Genomic DNA, 21,598 nt, shown 5'->3' with positions numbered 1-21,598 from the left:
CTGATTAGGATTGCCTTGGGTATAAATAACCAGGAAATTCTCCATTTGAATGGGATTTAGTTATTTTATTTCCCATCATTAAATACTTTAAATACTTATTATACTAATAAAAAATGTCTGTTGAAATTCCAAAAACTCAAAAAGCTGTTATTTTTGAAACTAATGGTGGTCCATTAGAATATAAAACCATTGATGTTCCAACTCCAAAAGATAACGAAATTTTAATTAACATCAAATACTCAGGTGTATGTCATACCGATTTACATGCTTGGAAAGGTGATTGGCCTTTAGATACCAAATTACCTTTAGTTGGTGGTCATGAAGGTGCTGGTGTTGTTGTTGGTATGGGTAAAAATGTTAGAGGATGGAAAGTTGGTGATTTAGCTGGGGTTAAATGGTTAAATGGTTCATGTCTTTCTTGTGAATTCTGTCAACATTCTGATGAATCTAACTGTCCCGAAGCTGATTTATCTGGTTACACCCATGATGGTTCTTTCCAAGAATATTGTACTGCTGATGCTATTCAAGCTGCCAGAGTTCCTCAAGGTGCTGATTTAGCTCAAGTTGCTCCAATCTTATGTGCTGGGATTACTGTTTATAAAGCCTTGAAAACTGCCAATGTTTCTCCAGGTCAATGGGTTTGTATTTCTGGTGCTGCCGGTGGTTTAGGTTCTTTAGCTGTTCAATATGCTAAAGCCATGGGTTTAAGAGTTGTTGGTATTGATGGTGGTGAAGGTAAAGAGGATTTTGCTAGACAAATGGGCTGTGAAGCCTTTGTTGATTTCACCCAATCAAAAGATATTGTTGCTGATGTTAAAAAGGCTACCGATGGTGGTCCTCATGGTGTTATTAACGTTTCTGTTTCTGAACGTGCCATTTCTCAATCAGTTGATTATGTTAGACCAACCGGTACCGTTGTTTTAGTTGGTTTACCAGCTGGTGCTCAAGTTAAAACTCCAGTCTTTGATGCCGTTGTCAAATCTGTTTCTATTAGAGGTTCTTACGTTGGTAATAGAGCTGATTCTGCCGAAGCCATTGATTTCTTCTCTAGAGGTTTGGTTAGTTGTCCAATTAAAATCGTTGGTCTTTCCGAATTACCACACATTTATAAATTAATGGAACAAGGTAAAATCTTGGGTAGATACGTTGTTGATACTACTAAATAATCTTACATATTTCACTTTTATAAACTTTTTTATTTTAATCCTCTTTTTCTTATGAGTCATGTTTTATAGTTGAATTTAATTTTTCATACTTTTGTTAATTATCATTTGTACTTTTGTTCTTGGTTGTCTCTAAGAATTGATTGGCATCGTTGAGTTTCTCTGCATCTTCCTTAACCTTATCCATCCATCTTTTTATCAATGTTTCATTTTCGTTCTTCAATTGTTTTATTTGATCGTTTAATACGTTATTTTGAATTTGATTTATTAAATTTTCATCATTGATTATCTCAATTGTTTTATTCTTTTCTTTAATCTCCTCTTGTAAATTATTGATCTTTTGAGTCAAATTACTAATCTTTGATTCTAATTGTTCATTTACCCTATTCATTTTCTTCTCCTTTATTTCATATTTTTCGATATTTATTGTAGATTGGTTCAAGCTGCTGATCACTGATTCATTCTCCAACTTTAGCAATTCAATTTGTTCGTTCAATTGATTATTTATATTTTGTCTAGTTTCATCTTCAATCCCAGTTAACGATGGTGATGGTGAGTTAGATCTTATTTTCTCTTGATTATTACAAACTTGACTTAATTTGGCAAACGCTTTGAAATAGTGGGAATCCTTCTTTTCATATACATCTCTTATATCAAGTTTCCGTAGTATATCTTCACTCCATATTGGTTCAGCCATTTTCAATGATAATTAGTTGCTTATCGGAAAATCTGCTCACACGGGATTTAGCTTCTACTTAAAAATCCATACCCACGCGATTCTCAAACCCTAACAAAGGGATATTTTCACGTATAGATAAACCAGTTATAAATAAAACTTGTTATAAACAAACCATAAAAGCTAATACAAATTTCCATATATCATATGTTCTGAAAGGAATGTCAAATCAAGATTTGGATAGTAAGTGGTATACACTAGCCAGATATAATCCGATTAAGAATATGGATCAAATAACTGAAAATAATGAAGCTAATGGAATAGATTCTGAATCAATATCCGATAAAACACCGGCATCGATAAAAGAAACCAATAACCAAAGTATCAATTGGTGGTACTGGGCCACCAGTAATAAAAATGAAGAAGAAAGCAAAGATAAGGATCCACAAGAACAACATATGGGACAAGCAACCATTGAAGAGTCAAGTACTGAAGTTACTGCTGATAATTGGAATTCATGGGTTAGTCCTTATAAAATCATGGGATACTTATACAAGCCTACTGAAGAACAGCAAGAAGAAGAACAAACGCCATTACTTGGGATATTTCGACTGGCTGTTGACGATAAGAAAGAGCAAACCTGGTGGTCATGGATGTGGGGGCAAAATCAACCAGAAGGAGAAGAAGAAGAAGAAGAAGAAGGAGAAGATGAGAATAACGCGGAGCTATTTCGAAGGGCCAAAGCAAGTATTGAAAATAGTAAGAATTCATCTCATTATGCAATTAAGAATATCAATAAAGATTTTGAATTATCGGTTAGTAATACCGAAACCGAGATGCAACCGGTTAAGTTTCGAACGAAAAAGAGACCAATCACCCCAAATGAATTACAAGAGAATGTTATCAAGAGTGAAGATGGCCCAACTAGTAGTGGGAATGAGGTGATACCCAAATTCGAAGAGAATTTCCGGCAAATAACTTGGAGGACACAACTTCGCTTACTTGGAGAGCATTTGATTTATCGCGAGCGGTCATCGGAAAGACATTTGTACCAGTGTGACCAGAGTAAGATGAAGCCCATAAAAAAAGTTGTTATAATTGGGGTGCATAGTTTTTTACCGATCAAGATGGTACGAACGATGATTGGCGAAAGCACCGGGAATTCCAATACGTACGTGAAACAAGCCAGAGAAGCGGTTAGGCAGTGGATGGAGGAGCACGACGAGGAGAGCGATATCGTGACCATTGCATTAGAAGGAGAAGGGTTGATTGAAGAACGGGTGGAGGAGAGTTTCAAGCTCTTAAAGAATTGGCGGAAAACGATTGAAGCGAGTGATTTATTAATAGTGGTTGGGCATTTACAAGGAAGTTTAATTGGAATACGATTATTAGAGAATATCCTCGACTCGTATAGGATGAAAAAGGAGGCAAAAGTTGGAATGATGAGCATGAATGGGGTGAATTGTGGACCATTTGCCAATCTCAGTAACAAGTTGGTGATCCGAGCATACACCAGCGAGGAAAATGACATTATAAATGAACTCTTTGAAATGAGTAAGAAAGCAAGTAAACTTGGTGCTCGAATTGAATTGAGTATGGCCAAATTAATTCATCACAATGTCAAGATCGTATTCAGTGGTAAGATGAACGAGATGTTTATTCCAATGTATTCCAGTTTAAACATGAATATTGAACATATGAATATTTATCGAATGATGTATTTCAATGGAGAAACACCACAATTCATTAAACAACTAATGAAAATCATTCTCCTAGTTAAGAACTACGGCTACAGCGACCACAATTTAATCAAAGACTTGAGTGAAAAATTTCGCAGCAACAGTACCGGAGAAATATTCAATCAACCAGTAATTTATCAAGAATCAATCAAATTCATCTTACAAACTACCAACTACCAACAAGCCAAACCTTTGACCAAACCCTCGAATACATTAGAAAGCATACACAAGAATCTGGTCGGGTCCGGCGTTAGCAAAGTTAGCTCGTTATCCATTTATAATCCCGAAATGAATTCCCCAATTAATGATTCCAGTATAAATAGCGGTGCGGCTCAAACTTCCAATGAAATAAATCTATACCATCTTCCATGGAATGTCCGGGGGTTAATCCAAGATCTACTAAGAATCAAAAACATCAACGGGGCCGAACGCATCACCGAGTTGATCAACAGCTACCGCGGGTGGGAACCCACCGCCAAACACATGAAGGAGTTGAAACTAGTCTTTGAAGTCTTCGACACCGAACTCGATGAGTTGGTTATGTAAAACCGCCGGTCCGGTCTCCTGAGCCTTTCCCGGTCACGTGCAGGCACACCAAATTAACCTTTGCATCTGCATATGACAACGCGGACTTGTCACTGGGATTTTGTTACTGGAAAGCCAATCATTCCGGGTCGATTCAAGATGATGGTGATGATGTTCAAGACATGAGAAAGTATTAGCGACGCTAATCATCACCTGGTTGCAAACACTGGATGGGTGGCTAATGACTCCAAAAGGGTTTAAGATTCGGCATTTTGGTAATACGAGAGATTAGTTTTGGCTGTACAAAAAGGCAATTCGAACGATCTGTAAATAGTTATCACCTTGACCCGATTAGCCTCATGTACACCTCGTAAACCACGGCACAATTTCACTCTACTCTGTTTCTCTGTCTACTCTACTGTACTCTCTACTGTGCTCTCTACTGTACTCTGTCTAGTATCTAGTGTACTTATAGTGTACTTATAGTGTCTTATAGTGGACTTGTGTACTTGTGTACTTGTGTACTTGTGTACTTATGGTGTACTACGCCATGCTGTACTGACTCATCCCAACGTACTCTCTACACCATGCTAGATACCGTGGAACCATCTTCACCTTAACACCATGCATGGGATTAAAAATAAAACAGCAGCTTAACAACGAACCGAAACAAAAGAAAATTTTGAACAGGCGAACGAAAAGCCTAACAAAAAAGAGCGAAAGCCTAACAAAACGAAAAAAAAAGAGGAAAAAAAAAGAGGAAAAAAAAAAAAAAAAAAAAAAAAAAAAAAAAAAAAAAAAAAAAGGCCAAAAAAAAGAACAAAAAAAAGAACAAAAAGGCAGCCATCCCCTGTTCCGTTCAACTTAATTCCTTATTCATCTCTATCCAAGATTAAAGACTTTTTTAGCTAGAGATGTCCCTGGAGGAAGCTGGTTCAACCAAGAGAACCAGAGCATCTGGAGAGGTATTGGAATACCTTATCCGAGAGTTTCATCAGAATCAAAATCCATCACCAGAAGTCAGAAAAGAGATCAGTGAACGAACGAATATGAGTGAAAAAGCAGTTAGGATCTGGTTTCAAAATAGAAGAGCCAAGGCCAGAAAAGTTGAGAAGTATGAACGGAACAGTTCAATGTCCGGGCCGTCAAGTAAAAAAATCGGAGCCATTAAGAATAATGGCAGTATCCATAGTTCAAGATCCAATAGCTTAAGTTTACAAGATATCCAACTGCAAATGAGTCCAAATAATTTATATTTGAATCAATATATTAACCAATTACCAATTGAAATTAATGAAAAATATTGTTTTATTGATATTCAATCATTATCGGTAGGATCATGGCAAAGAATTAAAACCGGATACCACGAAGAAAACATTTTGAAAAACAATTTGATCAACTTATCACCATTTACCCTCAATAATATCATGAATAACGTTGACTTGTTGGTTATACTACTGAAAAAAAATTTGGAAATTAATTATTTTTTCAGTGCGATTTCAAATAATTCCAAAATTTTATTTCGAATTTTTTATCCAATTGATTCAATTTTAACTTGTTCTTTATTAGATAATAACTTGGATAAAGAAAATAATGAATTGAGATTAAGTTTAAGTCATAGTCCTAAGTTTTCGGTTTATTTTTTCAATGGAGTTAATTCAAATTCAAATCAATGGTCGCTTTGTGAAGATTTTAGTGAAAATCAACAAGTTAGTGCTGCTCACTCTTTTGATGCTGAACAAAATAATATTATCCCCCATGTTTTGGTTGGAGTGAAGAATTCTTTGGAATATTTAAATAATTTTATTTTAGAAAATAATCACTCCCAACATCATCCATTATCAAAAATCACTACTGGTAGTAATTACCCAATTGATGGAGAATCTCTTAATTATAGATTGAAAGGTTTATCTCCTTTAGGAGATTTTGATTCTGATAATTCTCCAAATTCAATTACTTCAAATAATAGTCATCAAATTAATCATGAAACTTCCACAATTAGTAACCGTAATTCAAGAAGCTTTATTCCAACTTCTTATCATCAAAATCATGATGATAATTTTAATTCTAATTCAAACATAATTTCTAATTCTAATTCTATTTCTAATTTTACTTCTTTAAAACATTCAAATAAGAAAACTCCTTCTACTGCTCCAACTTCAACTTCAATTAATAATCTTGATTCAAATTATGATGATATTTTTAATTCAAATACTCCAGATTTTTTTTCAACAGTTCAAACTCCAACTTCTACCATCATGAATTATACTAAAACTTTCCCAAATAATCCTCCTTCTTCCACTACTGGTAGTACCTCCGGATTAATCGACTCAAACTTAATTAATTCTCCTTCAACAAATATTAATTCTTACACTCATATTAATGACCCTCCAAATGATCAATTATTAGAAAATGATAATAACAATAATTTCTCCCTAAATGATCAATTACACCATACCGCTTTTGATTTATCTCTACATAATAATGATTTAGATAATTCAAATCAAAATCAAAACTTTAATTTGGACGGGTTTGGTATAACTAGTCCTGGCTCAAATAATGATGCTAGCACTAATGGTAATACTCAAGTTGACAGTTTTATTGATTTTAATTCTCATTACCAATAATCTTTTCTTGGAAGGCCTTATGTTTAATGAATGTTTGTTTTCTCTTCAACACTTTACTTCTTCAATATTGTTCAACCATGTTCTTTGTCTTTATTTCTTGCATTCTTTTCTCCTACCTTGTGTATCTGTCCATCCTTTTTTTTTAAAAAAAGAATTCTTTCTATAGAAATGAAATATTTATTCGTAAATCCCCCTGGAATTGCATTGTTCCATTCGCAATTTCATCTTGCTTAAACTTACCCTATAAAGTCCAACTATTGTTTCCAGTATATCACCACTTTATCGTATTTGCAGCCTTTGGAAGACGATCACGTGAACATTTTTCTTCCATTATTGTGGTGGACACGTCCCGAGTATGGGAAGTGAAAAAAGAAAGTAAAGTCGTACTACTATCCATTGACTTTTACTCTTGGACTCCCATAATGAAACCATTTGGCATACGGTACTTCTCGTCTACGGTTCGGCATTTGAACCGTCCGGATCTCATGCTGATACTACCCGGCAAAAGAGCAATGCAAAGACTACTCTTTGATAATGATAGTCGATTGAGATATAATAAAACGATTGAAATTTTAAAATCGATTTATACTAATATTGATGCTCCAAATCAAATAAGTCTACCTTCATATACGAAATCGAAGGATTTAATGCTATGTAAAACGTTACTATCAAGCATAAGAAAAATCACCAACTCAATTAATAAAAATTTGGTTGATATTGAAAATGAATTAATTGAACAGGCTGCAGAATTGGGTGATAATGATGCAATCACTTTACTTGCATTTAAAACTATCAAAGACCCCGAGAGCTCTAAGGAAGATTACAAAACCGCTAATAGCCTCATCAAAGACTTAACCGACTTAAAGCACCCTTTGGTTTTCAAATTAGCGGGTGATTTGGCATTTGAAAAAAATTACTTTGATCAAGCTGCCCAATACTGGTTAGATTTCTTAAATTTAGAGTCCGATACCATTTTGGCGAGTCACGTATACTCCAATTTGGGTATTTATTACTATAGTTATCATAAACCTAAACCAAATTTACACATGGCTAAAAATTATTTAGAAAAAAGTATTAAATTTGGTGAATTAGATTCAAACATTATTAGGTCTCATTTTTATTTAGGTCAACTTTATTCAATAACAGATCCTTTGTTAGCTCGTTATCATTTGGAAATATCTGCTTCAAAAGGACTAACTGAAAGTTTCCAAACTTTAGGATTCTTAGAATTAAATGTATTTCAAAATTATTCGAAAAGTCTTGAATGGTTCAGATTAGGAGTGGAAGCTAATAATGACATCACTTGTTTAATTGGTCAATTTGATTGTCATTTCAAATTAAAAAACTATAAAAAGGCTTTTGAAATATTAACTAATTTAAATGATACTTTAATTAAAATTAATAATCAAAAAAATGTTCCTGACAAATATAAAGATTTAATAACATCTAGTAAATTACTACTTTCTAAATTCTTCAATACTAGAAGTGATGATATTAAATTAGTTTCTCAAAATTTTGCATAATCTTGTATATATTAAAAAGTCATTAATCTATAAAATTGATGAACGATCTTGTTCATCTCCAAAGTTCAATTCAGATGTGTATCGTTCTCTTAATGTCATTGGTGGTTGACTATTTGATCTAACCGACATTCTAGTGATTGATCGATTACTTGTATTATTACTATCATCAATCATGCTAATATCTTTAACTTCATCATCAATCTCACTAAACCATGGATGATCACAAGTGTTCTGAATATCAAACCTGTCATTTGGATCAACAACTAACAAATTCGATATTAAATCAAGCACCAGATCATTTATTTCATCCCAATAAGGAGAATAAAATGCATAAGTTCCATTCAAGATTTGTTCTCTCATATTTGGAGGTCCTAATTCATCGCTGAATGGAGGAAATCCACATAAACAGACATAAAGTAAAACTCCACTTGACCATAAATCAACTTTGGTCGAGTAATTACGATTATTTTTTAATATTTCGGGTGCAACATAAGCAGGCGTACCACATAATGTATTTGTAAATTTCAACTCTCCGATAAATTTGGCCAATCCAAAATCTGCTATTTTCACCTTGACATCATATTCATCTTCATCCCATGGTCCTAACGATTTTTGATCGGTTGAGGTTTTGGGTATAACATCCAATAAAATATTCTCTGGCTTTATATCTCTATGAATAATATTTTTTTGATGCAAATAATGTAAACCTTCTAATAGCTGTTTAAATATTGCCTTTGTTTCATTTTGTCTTAATTTCAGCTTATTTATAATTCTTTGAAACAACTCTCCATTATTCATTTTTTCTAATACCAAATAAGTCGTTGAAGCATATTGATTAATAGGTTCAACATAATGAGAAATAAACCTCACTATATTTGGATGATCAATTGATAACAATAAATTCATTTCTTGTCTCAATTTAGCATCTTCATTTTCATTATTATTTGAACTTGATTTATTTGGATGGAAAATTTTGACCGCTACTATATCACCAGTGGTTCGATCTCTTGCTTCTCTTACAATTGCATAATGGCCAGATCCTAATTGATTACCCATTATGTAATCGTCGAAAAATGATTTCTTTTGAAATGACTTATCATTCTTAATATCAATTGCGTATCTGAATATGTATGTACCACCAGTTTTGGCAAATGATATCTTATCCCCACTTCTCAATAATGCATTAGAACCCTTTCCTAGCAATTCATTATTCACGTAAGTACCGTTGGAACTCATGTCTGTAATTAGTAAATACTCCAGAGGGTTCGTGGTGAGCGAAAATTGACAATGCTTGGACGAAACATCGCTTCCAGTTAATTTAATATCACATGAGCTACTTCTTCCAATAAGAACTCCTCCCGATTTCTTTGGTATGGTTATATGAGGTGTGTTTGCCTCCACACTATATAGTTTCGCTATAGTTTGATAATGGAATACTTGTCTCTTTGGAATAGAAGTAGTTGAAGTTTGATCTTCTGCTACTGTGAAAAGCTAAAAGAACGCGTTAGTTTCAAAATAAAGATTCTTATATATAAACACCGTTTCAAAGTAAGACATCTAACATACTCTTTTCCTCGATAACGACATGTCTAATCAAATGTTAAGTCAATCTGCCTTGTCTTTTAAGCTGAACTTATCTTTGAACCGTTTTTTCAATTTCTGATCGGTCAATTTTTTTGAGCTCAAGCGACGCGCACGCGTACTCATCTTGGATTGGTTACAATTACTGAAGACGACTATCAATGCAATATATAAAACTATACTATACGGTAAATCAAATCGTTGATCTCATGATCATTCAAATGTTGTAAATAATGGTCGAACTGAGATCTTAATTGAGGTACTTTATTCATGTTTTGCCTCAAGCTTTTAGCAACCGATGGATCAATGTTTTGTAAAAAGTCAATTGATTCCTTCAATCTCATGTAACTCTTATGAGATCTATTGGTATAAATAGTTTCATTAGTTTCGTAGAGAAGTAAATCATCCCGAAACTTATCAGAAATAAACTGGAAATCTGTTTTCAATTGTTCACTCCCCATTTTTGAAAATTGATTATTGGTGACAATATATTCATGTAAAATTGTACAAAGAATGGAAACAACTTTATTAGAGATTTGGTAATAATCTACGTCAGAAACGCTTTTTCTCAAGAAGTCCATGTAGTTTGGAATATTGGTGATTAAAGTGGATAATTGACCAGAAGGTTCTGCAGATGTTGTAGAGTCTGGAATGTTCCATTGAGTTGAATTAACATACGATTTCAAGGAGTTCTTTATTTCTCTTCTGAAAAACTCTTCATATTGTTGAATCTGTTTATTGATTAGATGGTCATTTTCTTCAATTGGAAAATCGAAAAGAGTTTTACCAACTTCATCGTGACTTATTTTTGCATAAGAATCCCAGAGTTGAACAAAGATTAGCTCCTCAGACCATTCGTCAAAAGAATCTCTGATAAATCTGAGTGAACAGAACAATCCGGTTAAAATTTTCAATCCATTGAGCCCATTAGTTAAAACATCTGTATTCCCAGTTTTGTCAGATTCTTTTAATCCACCAGGGATGAAGTTCAAAACTTTATTAGAATTGAAAGTGTCACTAAACTTTCTAAATTCTTTAATAATATGTTCAAAGTATAAGTCAATCAATTTTATTTGAATTCGTGAGACGTATCTTAATTGAAATTTGACAATGCTAAGTGTTTTATAATGATTAGTGAGATTATTGAAAAGTTTTACCAAATTGTATGACGAATAAGTAGGTTTTAAAGAGTGTTTTGAGGTATTAGATTCATCGCCATGATGATCGAAATCGATATCAAATGCATCCCTCAAGCCAATGATTTCACTATCAAATCTTTTCTTAGCCAAATCATATTCAAAATTAAGCCAATTTGTAACTGCCTCTTTCTCATTCTTGTCATGGATTAAAATGTCACCAGTCAATCCTAGCCATTTCTTGGAGGGGGCTTCATCAAATCCATCAATGTATGGATTATATTTATATTGATTTCTTAATCTTTGATCAAAGGAACTCAATTCAAAAATAAGATGGGCCAATAGTCTACCACTCTTCTCAAATATATCCGCCTGATCCTGACATTTAGAAATATTGTCATTCAATATTCTGACCATTTTAGATATCTTGTCTCTGACAGGTTTTAATGTGGTTGTTATAATCTCATAGGTTGACACTCTTCCATATTTCTCCAACATTCCTCCCAGGATCAATTCTATATATGAGATATCTTCAATGAGAAACTCTTCAAAAAAATTGAATGCCCATTCTGGTTTACTGAGTTTATTAGTTTCCTTATTTTTATTATCGAAATGGTAATTGAATCTGATTATAAAAGGCTGCAATAGCACCTCTAATGCCCACCATGAATCAGGATAAGTTGGTTTACCAACTATTATTTGCAAGTCAAGTAATTTTTGAAAAGAAGAAGTAATTTCTTTCAAGTCCCTATTTGGGATTGATTGACTTTTAGATTTGGGTGCTAACCAATGTACTTTGGTTAGTAATTTATTTAAATCATCAGCAAGTTTCAGTCTCCGTTCATCAACCTTATTCAGAAAGTCAAGGGATAATTTCTCGATGATCTCATCGTAATCAGAAGATAACTGATTTGCTTTCAATTCCTTTATATCCTGATTTATCTTTTCAAAATCATCCTGTTGGTTCGCATCGAGTGACTTAATTGCAGACTCTAAACCTCTTGCCTTTTCTAACAAGCCAACAGTCAATTCTTCTGTTTTCTTCCCTTCAAATAATACCTTCAAATCCTTCAAAACTTTGAGCTCCCCATGTTGCTCGATTAGACCATCGATTCTTTCGATCTTAACTTCAGTCAGACTCCCGCGATCATCTAATAACTCATTAATACTACTCACTATACTACCAACATAAACAGCGGTTTCTTCATCTATATCCTGCGGCTGTGGAGTGGCATTTCTATTCAGTAATCTTTGATCCACTGCCTTACCAATCTGACTTTTCTGTACTTCCAATTGGCTGATTTTAGAATCAATTGTATCCAAATCTTCCAACGAAGTGAAATTAATGTTCATATAATCAAGTGTATGCGCCATCAAGTGTTTCCCTTTACCAATAACCAACCTTCTCTAGCAAACACAAGTAGCCTAGTGTTCTAAGCGAAAGAAGTAGTGTGCATGAATCAACGATTTTTCATTTTTTGTCCACTTTTTTTCTCTCTTTTGATGATTTCGATTTACGTGAAAAAAAAAAAAACTACTAAACACGGTTTGCTGATTAAAGAACATCAAACTGTTGATTGAACAAGATGCAAGCTCCAGTTGTATATATGAATACCTCTACCGAGAGGCAAACTGGGCGTCAAGCGCAGATATCTAATATCACCGCAGCCAAAGCAGTTGCTGATATCATTAGAACATGTTTAGGACCAAAAGCTATGTTGAAGATGTTGTTAGATCCAATGGGTGGTATAGTATTAACTAATGACGGACACGCTATCTTGAGAGAGATTGATGTTTCACATCCAGCTGCCAAATCCATGATTGAATTGAGTAGAACTCAAGATGAAGAAGTCGGAGATGGGACTACAACCGTTATTATTTTAGCAGGGGAAATTTTAGCACAAACTTTCCCATATATTGAAAAAAATATACATCCAGTTATCATCATCCAAGCTTTGAAACAAGCTTTGAGTGATGCCTTAGAAATAATTCATCAAGTTTCAGTTAAAGTTGATCTTGAAAATGAAGAATCAATGATCAAATTAATTAAATCATCAATTGGTACTAAGTATATTAATAAGTGGTCACAAAAAATGTGTGAGTTATCATTAAAAGCCGTTAGAACTGTTATGATTGAGCAAGGCGATTATAAAGAAATCGATATAAAAAGATATGTCAGAATTGAAAAAATTCCAGGTGGAGAAATTACTGATAGTGAAGTTTTAGATGGTATTTTATTAAATAAAGATGTTACTCACCCAAAAATGAAAAGAAATATAGAAAATCCAAGAATCATATTATTAGATTGTCCTTTGGAATATAAAAAGGGAGAATCTCAAACTAATATTGAAATTACCAAAGAAGAAGATTGGAATAGAATTTTACAAATTGAAGAAGAACAAGTTAAACTTTTATGTGATCAATTATTAGAACTTAAACCAGATTTAGTTTTAACCGAAAAGGGAGTTAGTGATTTGGCTCAACATTATTTATTAAAAGGTGGCGTTACTGCATTAAGAAGAGTTAAAAAATCAGATAATAATAGAATTGCTCGTGCTACTGGTGCTACTATTGTAAATAGAGTCGAAGATTTGAAAGAATCCGACATTGGTACTAGATGTGGTGAGTTCAGAGTCGAATTGATCGGTGATGAATATTTCACTTATTTAGTCAAATGTAAAGACCCCCAAGCTTGTACTGTGGTCTTAAGAGGTCCTTCCAAAGATATCTTAAATGAAATTGAAAGAAACTTACACGATGCTATGGCAGTCACCAGAAATGTCATGTTTGAACCTTCATTATCCCCAGGAGGTGGTGCCACCGAAATGGCGGTTAGTGTTAAATTGGCTGAAAAGGCTAAAACCATCGAAGGTGTTGCTCAATGGCCTTACCAAGCTGTCGCCGATGCCTTTGAAGTAATCCCAAGAACTCTTATCCAAAACTGTGGTGGTAACCCCATTAAGGTCTTATCTCAACTTAGAGCAAAACACGCTAATGGCGAACACACTTTTGGTATCGATGGTGATTTAGGTAAAGTCGTCGACATGAACCAATACGGGGTCTGGGAACCAGAAGTCATCAAACAACAATCCATTAAAACCGGTATCGAAAGTGCCTGTCTCTTATTAAGAGTTGACGACATCGTCAGTGGTGTTCGTCAACAACAATAATCTCTCTCTCTCTCCATCTCCCTTCTTTCTATACATATATATAATTATATACCTACTATAATATCCCTTCATATCCTTCATTGTATACCGAAATATGCCATCGCCGTGCCCGAAAACACAAACTCCGTACACCCACACAGAATCGGCTCTTTGTTATTTTTGGTGTCAGTTTAGAGATGTTTAAGTTTGTTCCAAAAACGGCAGTAGCATCAGTGAAATCAAAACATCAAACTGGGCTGGTAGATTTGAAAAATCCAATTACTCGATTACTTTAACAGTGATAATCTATAACAAAAACACTAGGGGACACAAGAACAGCCTTTCATTTCAACCAGGATCAGCCTATTCGATTAAGCAATCTGAAACTCAGAAAGTTCAATCTCTGTCTTCGTGGAATTGACAAAAAATCTAATCGATATCGTCCAGTTTTAAGTTCAGCTAATCTTCATTCTGCTTCTTCTCCATCCACTTCAGAGGCACTCATCCAGGTATCTGCATTTATCTGAACAACAACTTCAAGTTCGTCCTGTTCAAGCTTTAAATATATATATATATATATTTAATTTTTTTTTTTTTTTTTTTTGGTTTTTCACTTTGTTAGTCTTGACAAGACAACAACAAAAGTTCAAAGTGAACAAACTCATATTGCATTAAAGTTTCTATTCTTGAATAGACCTTCGTGATCTTTTTTTTTTTCGTTTTTGTTATTCATTCCTTTTATTTTTTCGTTTGCCTTTGTCATCATCCCAAGGGCATCCGTTGTTGAAGAGGATTTTCCTTTAATATCCAAAACAAAACGAACAAATTGAAAAGATAAGGCCAATAAGGTTTGGTGACTTAGTATACTGTTTGAATAGCTGCATAATTGATGTCTTTACCCCCACTCCCATTCAAGGTAAAGACCGTCTACTCTTGGTCTGGTGAACAAGAAGAAGATTTGGGTTTTGTTGAAAATGAAATCGTCGATGTTTACTCCATAGTTGATGATAGTTGGTGGAAAGGAAAATTGAGAAGAAATAATGCAGAGGGTATATTCCCAAAGGACTTTGTTGAGATAATTGAAGATTCAATTCCTCAATCTTCTTCAAGTCGATCAATCTCTCAATTGAATTCTAAACAAAATACTCCAGTTAAGGACCAGGAACTTAGGTCAAGTAAAAATGGTACTCCCAATGGATTCTATAACAAGTCAAAGTTCCCAAATAAAAAAATCAATCCTCTTAATAATGTGGATTTGAATAATTCATATGAAGATTATGATTATAGTTATGATAACAGTTTTGATAATAGCTTTGGGCATATCAATAGATCTTCCAATGGTTATTCGCCTCAAAAATTAAGGGGTTCGAATAGTAATTTATCACCAAGAAAACAACAAATTAATACTCAAGATGATTTAATCGAAGTTCATACTCCAGCCCAGGCCCAAAAAGAGAAAGAAAAAGTTCAAATTAAAATGTTACAACAACAACAACAACAACTTCAACAGCAACTTCAGGAACAACAAAGACTCTTGAAAAAACAGCAGTATGATCAACAAATTCGTACCCGTCAACAGCAGGACAATTATCGTAACTCAATAGCAGTTACTCCTGATTATCACTATAATAACACTTATGCAAAACAAAAACCTAAACAAATGAAACAAAGACCAATTTCTCAATATCATCAATATGCTAATAACCCTTATGAATTTAATTCACCTGCTGGACTCATGCCACATTCTCCTCCTTATCAAGAAAAATCACACTCTTATACCGATGTTAATGAGTTAAGTCCTTCAAAAAGTCCTTCAAAGTATCAACCAGTTTTTCAAAATAATACAATTGAAAGTTTCTCTCCTGAAGCTTCTCATAATCAAAAACGTAGAAATGCTCAAAAATATTCCAATCATTACCAAAAATTCTATGATCCAATTTATGATACTGCTCCAGAAATCGTAGATGATGGTCTAGATGATCCAGAGTATGAAGATCTTTTACTCGCTAAACAAAGAATAGAATTAGAATATCAAAGAATTAAACAATTAGAGAAAAGAAAGAAAACTGCTTTAAAATCAACTCCTCCCCCTCCTCCAATTCCAAAATATTCAGACCCAATTTATGATCATTCAGGAGAATCCAGTTATGTAAGTGAAGATTTATTATCTTCGAAGAAGAATCAATCAAGAGAAAACTTAAGTAAAAAATTGACCAATTATGTCACTGATGAAGATACTTACGAAATTGACAATAATTTATATCGTGGTGCTTCTCCGCCCCCTCCACCTCCCCCAAAGCATGGTTATGGTATTAATGCTGGTAATGGATATGAGCCTATTGCTAACATCAATCAAAAGAGTCGTTCCAGAATGCCTTATGATCCGAATGATTTTGAAGTATCTCCTCTTAGACAACAGTATTCTGATGATTTATATGGTATCTCAGACATGAGCCCAGAAGATTTAAAACAATCGATCAAATCATTGCAAAGTGATGTTTTAAACCTTTCAGAATTAAGTGCAACTAGTGCAGGTTCTTTCATGAGACATAAACAAGATAAACAATTACAAAATGCTGATTATAAAATGCGTGGCTTATCCTTGAATGAAGAAGATGAAGAAGATAAAGACGATGAAGACGAAGCTAGAGATCAAATGCCAGATAGAGGCCTCATGGAATCAATGTTCGAAGATAAGAAAAAACCTAGTCTCTTTAAGAAATTCTTGAATAAGAGAAAAGGTGTAGATAACTATCTTGGAATGGACGATGAAATGGACTGGGCCACTTTGAAAACAGATTTAAATCGTATGAATTCTTTGAGTACACACGATAAGCAATTAAGAACTAGACGTATTGTCAGAGAAGAATCTTCAATTATCATCAAACCTTTGGACTATATCGGAGAAGCAAATGTCAATGAAACAACGGAACAAGTCGATGACGCTGACCAAGTTATTTCAGATTTTGAAAATGTCTCATTCAAGAAAGCTGATAAGTTCATTTCTGCATTTGATTCAAAAATTGATATCAATGAATTAATAACTGATATCAGTGTTAAATTTAATTCTTCAAAAGTTAATCAAATTAGATGCGTATTAATGCATTTATGTAAATTTCGTATCATTGAAGAACCAAATAAAATCATGCAAATCAAACCAAAATTGGCTGAAGTCTTATATAAAGGTGAAGCTTCCATTTATCAACTCAATTATCTTTTTAAGAAAATTTTAGATGCTTTGAGAATTCGTTCGGAACTTGTATTAGGTTTTTGGAAAAAACCAAATGAATACTATCATATTGAGCAGTACGTGATTAATCACTGTTGGTTATCTATCGCTGTTGAAGGTAGAATTTATATGATGGATTTATATTGTTTTAAAAATGGTTCAGTGTTCAACTTGAAAAACCCTAGTCCTAATTTCAATGAACACTATTTCTTGACAAAACCTATGTGTTTAGTATCCACTCATATACCTCCTAATATTGATTTACAGCACGTAATCCCACCTGTTGACCACAGTATTGCTTTCCATTTACCAAGACAGTACTCTGGATTCCATAGAAACAGATTACATATTAGAAACTTTAACACAGCATTAACTATGCTTAAAGATTTAGAAATTTTTGAATTCGAAATTGATATTCCAACTGACGTTGAATTATTCACTTTGGTTAAAACCGCTAAATTAACGACCAATGAATTAAGTTTATGTCAAGTTTTCTGGAAGAAGAATGATAGAATTGCCAAAATCAAAGCAGTTCTTCCTGAAAAAGAATCCATTGGGGTATTACAAGTTTTCGCTGGTCCTAAAGGCTTGCAAGAACATTTTGAAAATATTCATGAATTAGCAGTAGTTATTCCTTTATCTCATAATGGTACTTCAAAACCAGGTAAATTTGTTCCAAGGTTTCCAAGTAGCCAAAGTCAAAATAATGACTTGTATATCAAACAACCTCAAACTAATAAAATTGTTGCGAAAAATTCCTACAATTTTGAAGTCTTACAGCATCCATCAAAGGGCCTTAATAGTGGATCGGGCTTGATGAACCAAGATTTTAAACTTATCGTCAAATCTCCTTCTGGTAAGCATTATAGATTGGTCAAGGATGATCCATTGTCTTACGGTACTTATGAAGTCAACATCAAATGCCAGGAAGTTGGTACTTACACCGGTTTGGTGATTGGTGATAGTGGCAGTAGTTGGACCGTCTTTGCGCAATGGGAATGTGTTAGCTCTATATAATCGTGACAGGTAAATATACCTAGCTCTAGTCCTAGCCTTTGCATTTTATCTATTAACACCTTATACTTTTTTTTTTTATACTGATCCTTTATAAGTTTAGCTCAATACCAGCATGAACTTTCTGCATTTACGTTCAGTTTTCTGCACCGAACTATTAATCCATTCTTTTCGTTTTCAATGCTTTTTTTCATAGTTTCTTAATTCTTTTTAATAAACCGTTTGCTTTTAATAAAATGTAATTAGAGTAATTTTCAATTAGTGCAAAAGGAAAAAAAAAGTGAAATCAAAATGAAAAATAAAAAATGAAAGGTTCTGCGACAAGTTGAGCTCAAGCAGAATAATTAAAGCATCTGATAAAGCATAATCAACCAGTTCAAGTCTCCAAGATGTCATCAGCTCAAGTGGAGAGACAACCGGGGTCGATTTCCACCGGCACCCCGACTGCTATGGCCACGAAGCCGGATACTCCATTAAATGTCCAGAACTATTCTAAAGATAAGAAAGTTGGGGAGGGTACATACGCTGTTGTTTACTTGGGAGTACAAGTATCCACCAAGCGGAATATTGCTATTAAAGAAATAAAGACCGGGATTTTTAAGGATGGCCTTGATATGTCTGCTATTAGAGAAGTGAAATACTTGCAAGAGTTGAGACACCCGAATGTTATCGAACTAGTTGATGTTTTTCTGACCACTAATAACTTAAATTTGGTGTTGGAGTTCTTACCGTGTGATTTAGAAGTATTAATAAAGGATAAATCAGTTGTCTTCAAGACGTCAGACATTAAGTCTTGGATACTAATGACATTAAGAGGGTTACATCACTGCCACAGAAATTTTATATTACATCGAGATTTGAAACCAAATAATTTATTACTAGCTCCAGATGGAGAACTTAAAATAGCGGATTTTGGTTTAGCCAGGTCTTTAGGGAATGCCAACGAAGATTTAACGTCAAATGTGGTGACTAGATGGTATAGAGCACCAGAATTATTATTTGGTGCCAAACACTATACCGAAGCAGTTGACATTTGGTCGGTAGGTATAATATTTGCAGAGCTAATGCTAAGAACTCCTTACTTACCTGGTAAGGATGATGTGGATCAAATGGACGTAACGTTTAGGGCCTTGGGGACGCCGACTGAGCAAATCTGGCCAAATGTATCCAATTTACCTTTATACAATGCATTGAGAGTTTATCCACCTCCATCTAGACAAGAGCTTAGAAATAGATTTATTGCTGCTACTGATAAAGCTTTGGACTTTTTGATTCTCATGACACAGTTGGATCCAAGTAGAAGATGTAATTCAACTCAAGCATTACTACATGAATATTTCACTGAATCCCCAAGTCCAACCGAACCGATTGATTTACCAAAGAAAGGAGGTGGTACTAATGGCTCCAATAATAATGATAACGAAAATTCAATAAAGAGACGTAAATTATAGAGATTTACTTGAACTATGTCTATAGATGTATATATTATTCTAAAATTTAATCATGACAGACCGTGATAAATGTTCTTTACGTAATCAGCTATAGCCCATGATGAAGTCAATCCAGGACTTTCGATCCCAATCAAGTTCACAAACCCTTTAAACCCTTCTTCTTCCTTTATGTAAAAATCCGAAAATTTTTTAGTACTGTCTTCTTTCGAGTAAAGCTTTGGTCTTACACCAGAATAAGAAGCAGATAATTCTTCTAACTTGATCTTGGGGAAGTAGCTTGCGATGGCTTCGTATGCCTTAGTCAAGTTTTTATCGTTTGCAGCGTAATCTATGGCATCGGCACTTTCAATGTCTAACCATTGAGCATCTGGGCCAAACCTTAATTGTCCGCCTAGGTCAAAGGTGAGATGAGTACCTAGGGATGAGGCATTGGGGTTGGGACAAGGGTAGATCAATTTATCTGTGATGGAACTAGTTTTAATTGGGTCTATAGGAGAATATGAAAAATAAGTTCCTTTACTAAAGTAACTTTTAAAATGCCTATCAGGAGTTAATACCATATTAGCGACCTTTTGAGCATATAGTCCAGCAGAATTTATTAAATTATCGGTAGTAATTTCAAAAAAATTTCCAGTGTCAGACTCTTTAAAGTTTAAACGATAACATGGAGTTGATGAATCGTACTGCACGTCAACCAATTCCGTCTTCAACCCGAGGGTACCCTCATGGAGCTCAAACTGAGTGAGAAAGAATGTAGTGTAGTCATGAGCTGATATGATTCCAGTCGTTGGCGATTCTAAAATTGCCGACTCGGCTCTGATTAAAGGTAGTTTTTCATTCCCTAAAGACGTTGGAACGAAAGACACTGGTACATCCAAGTCTTTTGCAAAATTGTACATTTTATCAAGATATTCCTTCTCTGAATCATTTTGAGCCACTACCCACTTCCCACATTTCTGTAGTGGCACTTGGAAATCACCTTTTTCAAATGCTTCATAAATTTTCTGCTTACCTTTGATACAAAGTTGACCCTTAAGCGAATCCTTAGGATAATAGATGCCCGCATGTATTACTTCTGAGTTTCTAGATGTGGTTTCCATACCCAAGTGTTCATTCTTTTCAGCTATAAGAACGTTATTTCCTTCAATTGACTGTAATTCTGCTCCGATAGCAGTACCAACTATTCCTCCACCTATAACTACATGAGAAAAATCTGCTTTTGTTGCACTCGAGATCTGGAACGATCGGGATTGCTGAATTGGATTCGGAATTGATTTTGATAGATACTGGTGTGTGGATAAGACATACCTTTTGAGCATGGCTAATATTATGGCAGTGGTTTCAGTATCAGAGGTCTTTATTTTTTTTCATTTTTCAATCGGTTTGGCGAATTCTTTTTTTTTTTTGCGACAATTGAAAACCACCGGACTGTTCTTGATATCAGTTTTGCATTAAAGCTTGCTTAAGCTGGTTTAAGCTGTTATAATTCTACTCGGTATTTGTAGGTTTACTGCTATGACTAGGTAAAAATTGACCAGTCAAACTTTCACTGTGGGAATTATGTGAAAAGGAAAAATAATAATTGGATGCAAATTCTTAGAGAACATTGTTCTATGAATTTATATATACAACAAAGATATCAATTTCTGAAGAAAAGGAAGAGTCGTAAAAGACAATCTTGAGAGCCGGAAAAGTAACCTGGCATCAGACTTTAATAAAAAAGAGCTGCTTAAACAAGCTTTTATATCCACCATCAATAATTCTTCAGTTTGGATACTGCTTCCT

The 21,598-nt window shown here is 34.1% G+C and overlaps 11 protein-coding genes across 11 annotated transcripts; 7 read left to right on the top strand and 4 right to left on the bottom strand.

The window, feature by feature from the left end:
* Positions 1-113: 113 nt before the first annotated feature.
* ADH1 (Adh1p) lies at positions 114-1,166 on the top strand (the record flags this gene model as incomplete). Its single annotated transcript, XM_020222223.1, has 1 exon — positions 114-1,166. The coding sequence occupies one exon, from the start codon at positions 114-116 to the stop codon at positions 1,164-1,166; it is 1,053 nt and encodes a 350-aa protein (XP_020077001.1).
* Positions 1,047-1,992, bottom strand: HYPBUDRAFT_200504 (uncharacterized protein). The gene has a single exon (XM_020223004.1). The coding sequence runs from the start codon at positions 1,858-1,860 to the stop codon at positions 1,261-1,263; it is 600 nt and encodes a 199-aa protein (XP_020077000.1). The 5' UTR covers positions 1,861-1,992; the 3' UTR covers positions 1,047-1,260.
* A 917-nt stretch (positions 1,993-2,909) lies between these two features.
* On the top strand, positions 2,910-4,124 carry HYPBUDRAFT_107851 (uncharacterized protein; the record flags this gene model as incomplete). The annotated part of the gene is made up of 2 exons (XM_020218594.1): positions 2,910-3,681; positions 3,796-4,124. The coding sequence occupies 2 exons, from the start codon at positions 2,910-2,912 to the stop codon at positions 4,122-4,124; spliced, it is 1,101 nt and encodes a 366-aa protein (XP_020076999.1).
* A 761-nt stretch (positions 4,125-4,885) lies between these two features.
* On the top strand, positions 4,886-6,724 carry GRF10 (Grf10p). The gene is made up of 2 exons (XM_020223256.1): positions 4,886-6,104; positions 6,239-6,724. The coding sequence occupies exons 1-2, from the start codon at positions 5,018-5,020 to the stop codon at positions 6,274-6,276; spliced, it is 1,125 nt and encodes a 374-aa protein (XP_020076998.1). The 5' UTR covers positions 4,886-5,017; the 3' UTR covers positions 6,277-6,724.
* Positions 6,725-7,152: 428 nt separating this feature from the next.
* On the top strand, positions 7,153-8,021 carry HYPBUDRAFT_166377 (uncharacterized protein; the record flags this gene model as incomplete). The annotated part of the gene is made up of 2 exons (XM_020222735.1): positions 7,153-7,965; positions 8,004-8,021. The coding sequence occupies 2 exons, from the start codon at positions 7,153-7,155 to the stop codon at positions 8,019-8,021; spliced, it is 831 nt and encodes a 276-aa protein (XP_020076997.1).
* Positions 8,022-8,280: 259 nt separating this feature from the next.
* DUN1 (serine/threonine protein kinase) lies at positions 8,281-9,852 on the bottom strand (the record flags this gene model as incomplete). The annotated part of the gene is made up of 2 exons (XM_020222734.1): positions 9,820-9,852; positions 8,281-9,744 (listed from the first exon to the last, which is right to left on the bottom strand). Exons 1-2 carry the CDS (start codon positions 9,838-9,840, stop codon positions 8,281-8,283), a joined length of 1,485 nt encoding a protein of 494 aa, XP_020076996.1. The 5' UTR covers positions 9,841-9,852.
* A 158-nt stretch (positions 9,853-10,010) lies between these two features.
* On the bottom strand, positions 10,011-12,344 carry TIP20 (Tip20p; the record flags this gene model as incomplete). Its single annotated transcript, XM_020218569.1, has 1 exon — positions 10,011-12,344. The coding sequence occupies one exon, from the start codon at positions 12,342-12,344 to the stop codon at positions 10,011-10,013; it is 2,334 nt and encodes a 777-aa protein (XP_020076995.1).
* Positions 12,345-12,556: 212 nt separating this feature from the next.
* Positions 12,557-14,216, top strand: CCT3 (chaperonin-containing T-complex subunit; the record flags this gene model as incomplete). The annotated part of the gene is made up of 1 exon (XM_020222733.1): positions 12,557-14,216. One exon carries the CDS (start codon positions 12,557-12,559, stop codon positions 14,138-14,140), a length of 1,584 nt encoding a protein of 527 aa, XP_020076994.1. The 3' UTR covers positions 14,141-14,216.
* Positions 14,217-15,008: 792 nt separating this feature from the next.
* HYPBUDRAFT_156641 (uncharacterized protein) lies at positions 15,009-18,365 on the top strand (the record flags this gene model as incomplete). Its single annotated transcript, XM_020222222.1, has 1 exon — positions 15,009-18,365. The coding sequence occupies one exon, from the start codon at positions 15,009-15,011 to the stop codon at positions 18,363-18,365; it is 3,357 nt and encodes a 1,118-aa protein (XP_020076993.1).
* A 327-nt stretch (positions 18,366-18,692) lies between these two features.
* On the top strand, positions 18,693-19,877 carry HYPBUDRAFT_152657 (TFIIH complex serine/threonine-protein kinase subunit). The gene has a single exon (XM_020221130.1). The coding sequence runs from the start codon at positions 18,752-18,754 to the stop codon at positions 19,811-19,813; it is 1,062 nt and encodes a 353-aa protein (XP_020076992.1). The 5' UTR covers positions 18,693-18,751; the 3' UTR covers positions 19,814-19,877.
* On the bottom strand, positions 19,864-21,132 carry HYPBUDRAFT_156639 (uncharacterized protein; the record flags this gene model as incomplete). Its single annotated transcript, XM_020222221.1, has 2 exons — positions 19,864-21,066; positions 21,118-21,132. 2 exons carry the CDS (start codon positions 21,130-21,132, stop codon positions 19,864-19,866), a joined length of 1,218 nt encoding a protein of 405 aa, XP_020076991.1.
* Between the last annotated feature and the right edge of the window lie 466 nt (positions 21,133-21,598).

Source organism: Hyphopichia burtonii, assembly GCF_001661395.1.
Source record: "Hyphopichia burtonii NRRL Y-1933 unplaced genomic scaffold HYPBUscaffold_3, whole genome shotgun sequence".
Taxonomy (NCBI): Eukaryota; Fungi; Ascomycota; class Pichiomycetes; order Serinales; family Debaryomycetaceae; genus Hyphopichia; species Hyphopichia burtonii.
This window is presented reverse-complemented; position numbering and strand designations above follow the sequence as displayed.